This window comes from Micromesistius poutassou (assembly GCF_964030765.1).
Source record: "Micromesistius poutassou genome assembly, contig: SCAFFOLD_1139, whole genome shotgun sequence".
Lineage (NCBI taxonomy): Eukaryota > Metazoa > Chordata > Actinopteri > Gadiformes > Gadidae > Micromesistius > Micromesistius poutassou.
This window is the reverse complement of record NW_028179868.1, coordinates 2,732-13,235: the sequence shown is the minus strand read 5'-3', so window position 1 is coordinate 13,235 and position 10,504 is coordinate 2,732. Positions and strand designations below refer to the sequence as shown.

General features: G+C 47.2%; 1 protein-coding gene and 3 non-coding genes across 4 annotated transcripts; 3 read left to right on the top strand and 1 right to left on the bottom strand.

Moving 5' to 3' along the window:
* Positions 1–995: 995 nt before the first annotated feature.
* Positions 996–8,927, bottom strand: LOC311371326 (transmembrane protein 179B-like). Its single transcript, XM_084489474.1, has 5 exons — positions 8,763–8,927; positions 7,516–7,712; positions 4,778–4,915; positions 2,160–2,238; positions 996–1,748 (listed from the first exon to the last, which is right to left on the bottom strand). Exons 1-5 carry the CDS (start codon positions 8,856–8,858, stop codon positions 1,524–1,526), a joined length of 735 nt encoding a protein of 244 aa, XP_084345600.1. The 5' UTR covers positions 8,859–8,927; the 3' UTR covers positions 996–1,523.
* On the top strand, positions 2,895–2,976 carry AC3HAE_041185 (transfer RNA serine (anticodon GCU)). The gene has a single exon. It is a non-coding gene; the product is annotated as a tRNA-Ser (tRNA).
* On the top strand, positions 3,240–3,321 carry AC3HAE_041184 (transfer RNA serine (anticodon GCU)). The gene has a single exon. It is a non-coding gene; the product is annotated as a tRNA-Ser (tRNA).
* AC3HAE_041183 (transfer RNA serine (anticodon GCU)) lies at positions 4,368–4,449 on the top strand. Its single transcript has one exon. It is a non-coding gene; the product is annotated as a tRNA-Ser (tRNA).
* Positions 8,928–10,504: the final 1,577 nt, after the last annotated feature.

The window sequence follows — 10,504 nt, the reverse complement described above, 5'->3', positions numbered from 1 at the left end:
CGTCCTCTCTAAACCCACTGTATATAGTTTGATCCCCGAGGGGGCAGCCAGTGTCAGCAGACAAGGTGAAGATCAAGTCTCCTAAAGACAACCTGCTCTCGATTGATTGGTCGTATCTAGATCATGGTGAATGATCCAACTTTACAAACACTCACTCACTCACTCACTGACTCATTCACGCAATCACTAACTCAATTAGGTAGGCCTACTGGCTTTAGACTAATCAGATACAGCAGGACAGCCTTTCAAGCACAGCACTTAACAGAGACTCCGTCTTCATCGCTCACTGGCCCTGCACCCCCTCCCCACCCCCCCCCCCTCACCCCATTTTAACAAATACAACCTCAAATGAAAATGGGAAACCAAATTATTCCATGATTCTAATAATGGAGTTAATTATAAATGAATGCTGAGTAAACTGGATATTTTGAGGAATTCATTACGTGGTAATGAATACGTGGGCAACGGGTCAAGTTTCTGGTTTCCGTTTGTCGTCCGACTAGTATTATTGACCAATCACGGTGGAACGGGGTTTGGATGTGAACAGTCCGTGGAGACCTCACAACCCATCGGCAGAGCACAATGAAGTTCAGAGCACAACTCTGTTCTTGTTATAATTGCATGTTCCCTTCTGACTTCAGCGATAGGTTCACTTTTCACAAATATTGTTGGCCTATCGGACTTTTTATTCCTATCATAGAAGTCACTTTATTGAGTTTATTCCTTTTTTTCGGCAAAATATCCAAGAATATATATAATGTATTATTTATATAGACCTATATAACGACAGGGCTGCATACCACGGCCCAACACTCAGCTTTTCCCCAGAAATAGTTTGGATTTGGATGATTGCGTGCTTTTCCTATGCAGTATGTGTTGTAAACCACTAGAGGGAGACAACGCTTCAATGATAAAGAGCTTCAACGTTTTTGGACTTTCTACTTGTTTTCCAAGCTGTTCACGTAATATTATCAATAAATAACGATCCTTCTCGATTACTTTAGCATCATATTTTATTACAATTTCACTGTAAACAATTCAAAATATAGCATTTGTCAGCAACAATGGCAAGTTTACTAGGATGTTAGTAGAAAAGGAATTACAAAAGTGGGCTGACGCAAAGTAACAATTAGAAACACAATTGGTCAGAACTTTGTCTGTGCTGGTGGGAGTGGATAGCAGTACTTTGAACTTGTAGTAGTAAAAATGCTTCTTTGTTTTATTTGAAATGAAAGAGATGCACAAATTGTCTCCTGGTCTAGAATACACCAATACTAGAGAAGCTATTTTGTATTTTTTTTTGGTGTCCACTTGCAACACAAATTATCGCCAGAAATACACATCCATTTTTCAGTTGGAAAAAAGAAAAAAAGGGACACGACTTAAGAGATTTAAACCTTACAGACAGTAGACCGGTGACAAAAAGAAAATCCTACAACGCGTCCGAGGACTCTTTCAGGATTACAGTTAGTGCTAAACAACAAAGAGGTCAACAACAGGGGGCGTCGTCCTGGGGGTCTGCTCTAGTCGTAGCCGTCCGTGTGTATGTGTCGGTGGATGTGAGTGTACGACGTTCCGCTGCTGAACAGCGGTTTGGTCTCCCCGGCGGTCGCCGCCTCCACGACTCCGCCCCCGACTCCGCCCCCGTCCCCGCCCCCCGTGGAGCCGGAGCCCCCCCCCTGGCGCCGCTGGCAGACCAGCAGCCCACCGGCAATGATCCACAGGAAGAAGTTCACCCACACCGCCGTCTGAGAGAGAGAGAGAGAGAGAGGGGGAGATAGGTAGAGAGAGAGAGAGGTAGAGACATAGAGAGAGAGAGAGAGAGAGAGAGAGAGAGAGAGAGAGAGAGAGAGAGGTAGGGAGAGAGAGAGGTAGAGACATAGAGAGAGAGAGGTAGAGAGAGGTAGAGAGAGAGAGAGAGAGAGAGAGAGAGAGAGAGAGAGTCAGTTTCACTACGATTCTGCGGCCTATACTCACACTTAATCGATTATATTTTATCGAATCCATTCTTTAAATTATATATTTCACTTTTATTTTTGGGAATGAAAAAAAAAACCATTACTGTTTTTGTGTGATTTATTCTGTGATCTGCGTCTCACTGTCCCGAGGCTCTGCTGGAGGGCCTTCCTAAAGACTACATTACCCAGAACCCCACTGACCTCCGCATTGTGCAGTCGGGTGTAGAAGCCGTGGCCGTCAAACGTAGTGGCCCACTTGACCCCCTGGGCCTGCTCACAGCTGGGGACCAGAGACACACACATTACACACAGCGCGCATGTATGCGTGTGCGTGTGCGTGTGTGTGTGTGTGTGTGCATGCCCTCCCTGCCATGTGAGGTCGTGGTGTGTGTGTGTGTGTGTGTGTGTGTGTATTCCTGTGTGTGTGTGTGTGTGTGTGTGTGTGTGTGTGTGCATGCCCTCCCTGCAATGTGGTGTGTGTGTGTGTGTGTGTGTGTGTGTGTGTGTGTGTGTGTGTGTGTGTGTGTGTGTGTGTGTGTGTGTGTGCATGCCCTCCCTGCCATGTGAGGTCGTGGTGTGTGTGTGTGTGTGTGTGTGTGTGTGTGTGTGTGTGTGTGTATGCCCTCCCTGCCATGTGAGGTCGTGGTGTGTGTGTGTGTGTGTGTGTGTGTGTGTGTGTGTGTGTGTGTGTGTGTGTGTGTGTGTGTGTATGCCCTCCCTGCCATGTGAGGTCGTGGTGTGTGTGTGTGTGTGTGTGTGTGTGTGTGTGTATGCCCTCCCTGCCATGTGGTGTGTGTGTGTGTGTGTGATAATGTGTGTGTGTGTATAATTCATAACATCCTTAAACCAACAACCACCAGAGCTATGCGGTGTGACTCCAGCCTGCTCTGACACGCGGGAGTGTTTGCTCGGGGCCGTGGGAACCTCCCCTTCCAAGACGAGGTGGCCGAGTGGTTAAGGCGATGGACTGCTAATCCATTGTGCTCTGCACGCGTGGGTTCGAATCCCATCCTCGTCGCATGGGTGTGGGGTTACAAGCCTCCCCCCTTTTTGAACAGTGCTGTGCAGGCACAAAAAAAAACTGCACTGCCATGCAGGGCACGTCTCTGGAGCAAATTGAGTTTACTGACCGCGAACGCTGCCTCAGTGGGACCTGTGTGGGACTACAAACCACCATTGTCTCTCTCTCTCTCTCTCTCTCTGGACCCTTGAGACTCCCCGCTATTCGCTGCTCTACCGTGCGTGAATGTTTTCACGGGGCTGGGGGCGGGACCACTTCCAGACGAGGTGGCCGAGTGGTTAAGGCGATGGACTGCTAATCCATTGTGCTCTGCACGCGTGGGTTCGAATCCCATCCTCGTCGCATGGGTCGGGGGATGTGAGTCCCCCCCTTTTTGAACAGTGCTGTGCAGGCACTAAATAAACGGCACTAACCTTAACATGCAGGGTACGCCTCTGGAGTAAATTGAGTTAACTGACCCCGAGTCACAGTGAATGTTGTCTGTTGTTGGGCTGATTAAACCAGTGCTGTGTGTGATTACATATCACCATTGTGCCACCCTTTATTTCTACCTCTGAACAGTTACCAACAGGAAGAAACAACGTCACACATTAGATTTTGATCTTACTACTACTCACAGGATACGTGCACAAATAGGAGAACTGTGTTGAAAAAAAGTGTTGTAAGAGTGCGGTGAAAACGGGTTGAAAAGTCAACACTGTCATATCTAGATGAACTGGTCGTCAGAAATGTGTGTCAGAGCAAGAATGTGGGCGTGTGTGTGTGAGTGTGCATGTATGTAGGTCTCTGTGGCCGTGTGTGTGTGTTGAGTGTGTTGAATGTGTGTGTGTGTGTGTGTGCTGAATGTGTGTGTGTGTGTGTGTGTGTGTGTGTGTGTGTGTGTGTGTGTGTGTGTGTGTGTGTGTGTGTGTGTGTGTGTGTGTGTGTGTGTGTGTGTGTGTGCTGAATGTGTGTGTGTGTGTGCTGAATGTGTGTGTGTGTGTGTGTGTGTGCTGAATGTGTGTGTATTCCTGTGTGTGTTGAATGTGTGTGTGTGTGTGTGTGTGTGTGTGTGTGTCGAATGTGTGTGTGTGTGTGTGTTGAATGTGTGTGTGTGTGTTGAATGTGTGTGTATTCCTGTGTGTGTTGAATGTGTGTGTGTGTGTGTGTTGAATGTGTGTGTGTGTGTGTGTGTGTGTGTGTTGAATGTGTGTGTGTGTGTGTGTTGAATGTGTGTGTGTGTTGAATGTGTGTATTCCTGTGTGTGTTGAATGTGTTGAATGTGTGTGTCTGTGTGTTGAATGTGTGTGTATTCCTGTGTGTGTTGAATGTGTGTGTGTATACCTGTCTTTATACCTGTCTTTGTGCATGCGTGTGCGTGTCTGTGTGTGCCATCAACGTGTACGTATGACGAGGTGGCCGAGTGGTTAAGGCGATGGACTGCTAATCCATTGTGCTCTGCACGCGTGGGTTCGAATCCCATCCTCGTCGAATGGGCTGGGGGATGTTAGTCTACCCTTTTTGAACAGTGCTGAGCAGGGACCACAAACTGCACTGACATGCAGGGCACGTCTCTGGAGTACATTGAGTTTACGTTTGTGTGAGAGAGAGAGTTTGTGTGTGTGAATGTGTACCTGTGTGTGTGTGTGTGTGTGTGTAAGAGTTTGTGTGTGTGAATGTGTACGAATGTGTGTGTGTGTAAGAGTTTGTGTGTGTGAATGTGTACCTGTGTGTATGTGTGAGAATGTGTACCTATGTGTGAGTGTGTGTGTACCTGTGTGTGTGAGTGTGTGTGTACCTGTGTGTGTGTGCGTCCTACCTGGTGATCTTGTCCACCGCCCTCACGATGGAGCTGCAGAGGGAGTCGCGGCCGATCTTCAGAATGCAGCCGGAGATGAGGAGGAAGAAGAGGAAGAGCCCACACAGACCCAGCGTGAGGGTCATCCACACACGCGGCCTGGGAGAGAGACACACACAGGGAGAGAGAGAGAGAGACACACACACAGGGAGAGAGAGAGAGACGTTGAACGGGAGAGAGACACACACAGGGAGAGAGAGAGAGAGACACACACAGGGAGAGAGAGAGAGACGTTGAACGGGAGAGAGACACACACAGGGAGAGAGAGAGAGACGTTGAACGGGAGAGAGACACACACAGGGAGAGAGAGAGACGTTGAAAGGGAGAGAGACACACACAGGGAGAGAGAGAGAGAGACGTTGAAAGGGAGAGAGACACACACAGGGAGAGAGAGAGAGACGTTGAACGGGAGAGAGACACACACAGGAAGAGAGAGAGAGACGTTGAACGGGAGAAAGACACACAGGGAGAGAGAGAGACGTTGAAAGGGAGAGAGACACACACAGGGAGAGAGAGAGACGTTGAAAGGGAGAGAGACACACACAGGGAGAGAGAGAGAGAGAGAGACGTTGAACGGGAGAGAGACACACAGGGAGAGAGAGAGACATTGAAAGGGAGAGAGACACACAGGGAGAGAGAGAGACGTTGAACAGGAGAGAGACACACACAGGGAGAGAGAGAGAGACGTTTAACGGGAGAGAGACACACACAGGGAGAGAGAGAGACATTGAAAGGGAGAGAGACACACACAGGGAGAGAGAGAGAGACATTGAAAGGGAGAGAGACACACACAGGGAGAGAGAGAGACATTGAAAGGGAGAGAGACACACACAGGGAGAGAGAGAGAGACATTGAAAGGGAGAGAGACACACACAGGGAGAGAGAGAGAGACGTTGAACGGGAGAGAGACACACACAGGGAGAGAGAGAGAGACATTGAAAGGGAGAGAGACACACACAGGGAGAGAGAGAGAGACATTGAAAGGGAGAGAGACATGATGCATGATGAGACATGATGAGACGGATGCATGTCCATATGTGAAAGCAGCTAATAGCTGCTTGGACGACCTCCTGGAAAAAAAAAACACTACCCCCGAGGTAGTATGTTCTGTGGAGGAAATGCTAATTACCTAATGTGTGAATGAGCAGCAGGGTGTCGGCATTTCACACCAGTTGAGTGGGCGTGTTGATGACGCTTCGGTCTACGTTTGCATGTCATTGAGTGGCACCCGCACCCTAATCGATAATCAGCCTGTTGCCCTTTGTTCGCTGAATGGTTTAAAACGTATTTTAATGTGGCACTGCTTTTCGTGGTGTCATTCGTGGTGAACGCTAAATGATAGTCTTATCGTATGTCTTATCGTAACCCTCAAAGTATGCATCATACAATAAATTACAATACATGAGTTCACAGCTGCACGCTTATATAGAAAATGTTTTTTATTATTATTATGTTCCACCTTTCCTGCTGTCGGCTCCCAGACCGTAGTCGAGGAGCACAGGGGAGAGGTTCTCTCGGGGTAACAGCAGTGGGTCTGCTTATGGGTTTGAATATGGTCGGAATAAAGCGGACTCGTTCATTACTTCACTAAACTGACACACGCTACCGCTCGCTCTCCTCGCTCGTCCACTAACACACACACAGCCATTCTCGCGCACACACATGCGCTAACTCTCGTTAACACTTATTATTGACAACAGTTAGCTGAACATTATAGGGTCCCGTCCTTCCACACATGCTCCAATCTTTCATCGATCTATGCGGATGTTGTGGATGCAACGGAATATATGCAGCGCTGCAATAACATTTAACATGATCGCGATGAGTTCTGCCCATTCTGCCTGCACACTGTCTGCGGTCAAACCAAAACAAACCAAGACCCTACGTCATATCCCGCCCCTTAAGCAGCCGGAGATTCTACTGATGTCTGAGCGACACCGATCTCCGCATATCGGGCATCAAGTGTGAATAAGTGTGAATGACCCTCACAGTCGAACCTCCTGCTCCACAAATGCGGAGAAAAGATCATATGGTCATATGTGAAATCAGCTATAGACACAGGAGAGATAGAGAGAGAGAGACCCACACACAGAGACTGAGACAGACCCACACACATAGACAGAGACCGAGAGTGAGACAGATGGAGAGAGAGACAGACCCACAAACATAAACAGAGACAGACAGACAGACCCACACATAGACAGAGTGAGAGACAGTGACAGTGACAGAAACACACACACACACACTCACACACACACAAACAAGAGAAGAACATGCCATTTAAGGCAGTGGAAGAGCACAGGGGTTCACCACTCTACCTCTGTATCAAAGTCGGCCAACACTAACGCACAAGTGTCACACACACACACACACACACACACACACACACACACACACACACACACACACACACACACACACACACACACACACACACACACACACACACACACACACACACACACACACACACACACACACAGAGGGTGTTTCGATATTATATTAACTGAGGCGGCAATACCGATATATACCATGCTGCAATATTTCATATCGTTGAATGCAATGCAAACAAATGTGTGTCAAAATAAAAATAAACCTGGTGACTCAAGGACCCGTTCCTGACGTACGGGTCGGAGGGTCGGAGGGTCGGGGCGTAGAGAGAGAGAGAGAGAGAGAGAGAGAGAGAGAGAGAGCCTGACCTCTGCATGGTGCCGTCGATGCAGCAGGAGTAGAGGCCGTACAGCGACAGGGTGAAGCAGGTCACCGCCACGATCACGGAGATGGCCGACACAAAGTAGCACAGGGAGGCGGCGCTGGAGCCGGTGGCCGTGACGGTCTGGGTCAGGTTGTTCCACTCCACGCTGCCGTACAGCATGCACAGACCGCCCAGGTTACCCTGCGTGAGAGGGGGAGGGAGGAAAATGATGATACCTTTGATAAAAACGCTGTTTTTGCTACTTAGGAGAGAGACCAAGATAAATACTCTTTACATTTTGGGAAAAATGTTTTTTTGTGAATGACAATTACAAGCCCTAATACTTTTACTTTATTAAAAACACAATAGGGGGGGGGGGGCTTAGTGGGAATAAACGAACTGACGAAAGAAAAGGAAAGAAAAGGAAAGAAAGAAAGCAGTGGTTAGGTTAGTGTTTGGGAACAAACGAACGCTATTCGGTTCACGGGAAACACGTCCGTGATAGCGGGTCGGTTATACCTTATCTACAACGGAAGCGCGAAGAGCTGCAGGTCCGTGACTCCGCGGGGGCCTCGGAGAGGAGCTCATCTGATTTCAATAAGGAGGCGGGGGCATAATTGGGCACGAGGACGGCCGGTCACATGAGGGGGGGTCGGTGCTGTGGACTCTTCTCGGTCAACATGTGTGTATCACTTTAATTCACACTCGCGTTTGATTCCAAGTACTTCCCACATGACTTTCACTAAATACAAGACGGATATACCGAATAAAAGGAAACTAAAACTAAAAGTGTGGTGTCTAACAGAGCGGAATAAAAAAAACGTCTCGTTCCATCTCGCCTTCACCTTTATTATTAAGACTTGACTCCACCATGATCCAAATAGACACGATGTCGATCATATGCGATCATATCGAAACCAATCCCCCCAAACTCATGTCTCAGACGACTTTACAAGGGGTTTGTAGATTATTAGACAGCCAAACTTTATAGGCTGTGACAGTTGGGGAGTAAAACGTCAACAAACCAGCAATAGCCCCGCCAGTAAGATACGACGCGTAAAGTTACGATACCTGCACAATAAACTACTTGAGCAGCATGTTGTAAAAGTGGACTTTGACCCTAAACATAACACGACCTCATAGTAAATCACCACCATCCACTGACTTCGCCAATAGGACAAGGAATCTACCCCGGAAGAGCATGCAACGTGTGGCTTGTCTTTCGCCGTGTGAAGATGACTTCTGCGTTACCTGTGTGATGGCGAGCGAGGCGGCCGTGACGATGCCACACACGAAACAGCTGGCATACAGCGCCAACTCCGCGGCCATCAGGCAGGAGAGCGTCATCCTCCGTTAGGAAATGTGCGGAGTCTTCACGCCTCGACCTTCCCTGCTCCTCCGGTGCGCAAAGTGAATCAAAACTTAAGGCGGGAGCGCGCACTCCAAATTGTACAGGGGGGAAACGGGCTCCTCTCGGACACGCGCATCAACTAAAATGATACACGGTTTAAATAGCTCGCTCTCTAGATTGTTAATTGTGTCGTTTTCCGTTGATCGACAGGCTCTCGTAGTTATTTTTTACCCCTTAAACCGGCATAAAAAATAACAGTTATTCTGATAAGCAAAATAAAGCACAGAAATCATGTCGGCGCCGTAAAAAAGCCCACACTGCCCTCTACCGGTGACTTCGCGATATGGCACGCATCACGTTACATGATCACGTTCGAGTTAAGCACGCCAATAGTGATGATATTGTGTGTTTATTGTGTTGGATATATGTGTTGTCTATTTATTTGCCTTAAATATTCTATGGGCCCTACATCTACATGTCCCACATTGCAATAAAAAAAAAAGACAAATATGATTGTCTTGTTGAGTGTTTAATGACAAGTCATAGACAAGTTAAGGAGGCTATTTTTGTGGGAACATAACAGCAGTAAATCCTGTGTCTGACACAACACAAACAATCGTGTACCTGGCTCATAAATACCAGTGTGTGTGTGTGTGTGTGTGTGTGTGTGTGTGTGTGTGTGTGTGTGTTTTGTGCACATACAGCCAGTGCATGTGGCCCCCCACTATGTCAGCCTCCTAGTCATGGGCTTAACTACTTATGGAGCTTGAATGGCGCTGAATGATGTGTGTGTGTGTGTGTGTGTGTGTGTGCGTGTGTGTGTGTGTGTGTGTGTGTGTGTGTGTGTGTGTGTGTGTGTGTGTGTGTGTGTGTGTGTGTGTGTGTGTGTGTGTGTGTGTGTGTGTGTGTGCGTGCGTGTGTGTGTGTGTGTTGTGTGTGTGTGTGTGTGTGCATGCGCACAGAGGGAAACGACGAAGCCTTCATATTTTAATTTGCGCAGTAATGTGCACATCGAAATTCAACACTGGGGGAATGAAGCACAGAGTTCAACAGAACCGTATTTACAAATGAGGAGAGAATCGTGACCAGTAGGAAGAAGAGAGGTTGAAAGGCCAGTAATACAGTATGCAGTCAAAGCACAAAGCACACTTGAAACAGAGACTACAGGCGCAGCTCGGCTTAGCTTCGTCTGACAGGCAACAGTAGAGAAGACACAACATGATCATCAGTGACTTGATGAACACGGAGTCGAAAATAACGGATTATAATTCTGAGAACAAGAGTAAGCATTTTTGGAATTGATTGATTCGGAATACCGAACGTATTTTTCTTGTATAGAAATGTTACTCATTTGGTTGTTTATTTTTGGATTATGGTAACAAAATATATAATTGATCTTAATAATTAGAGTTAGTTCTGATGGGAAACTGGAATTCTGCATCACATTGTGATCAATTGTAAGATATTTAATCAATTGGAATTTTGGATTGTTTTCATCTTTTGCGACTTCCAGTTACTGCAGTAACTGGAAAAAAACTGCAGTAACTGCAGTAAAAACCAAACCAGACTGTTTGGAAATGTTATTGAAAGCAAAGTTAACATAGCACATAGCCCTTAAGCCTGCAAAAAAGAACATTTATTT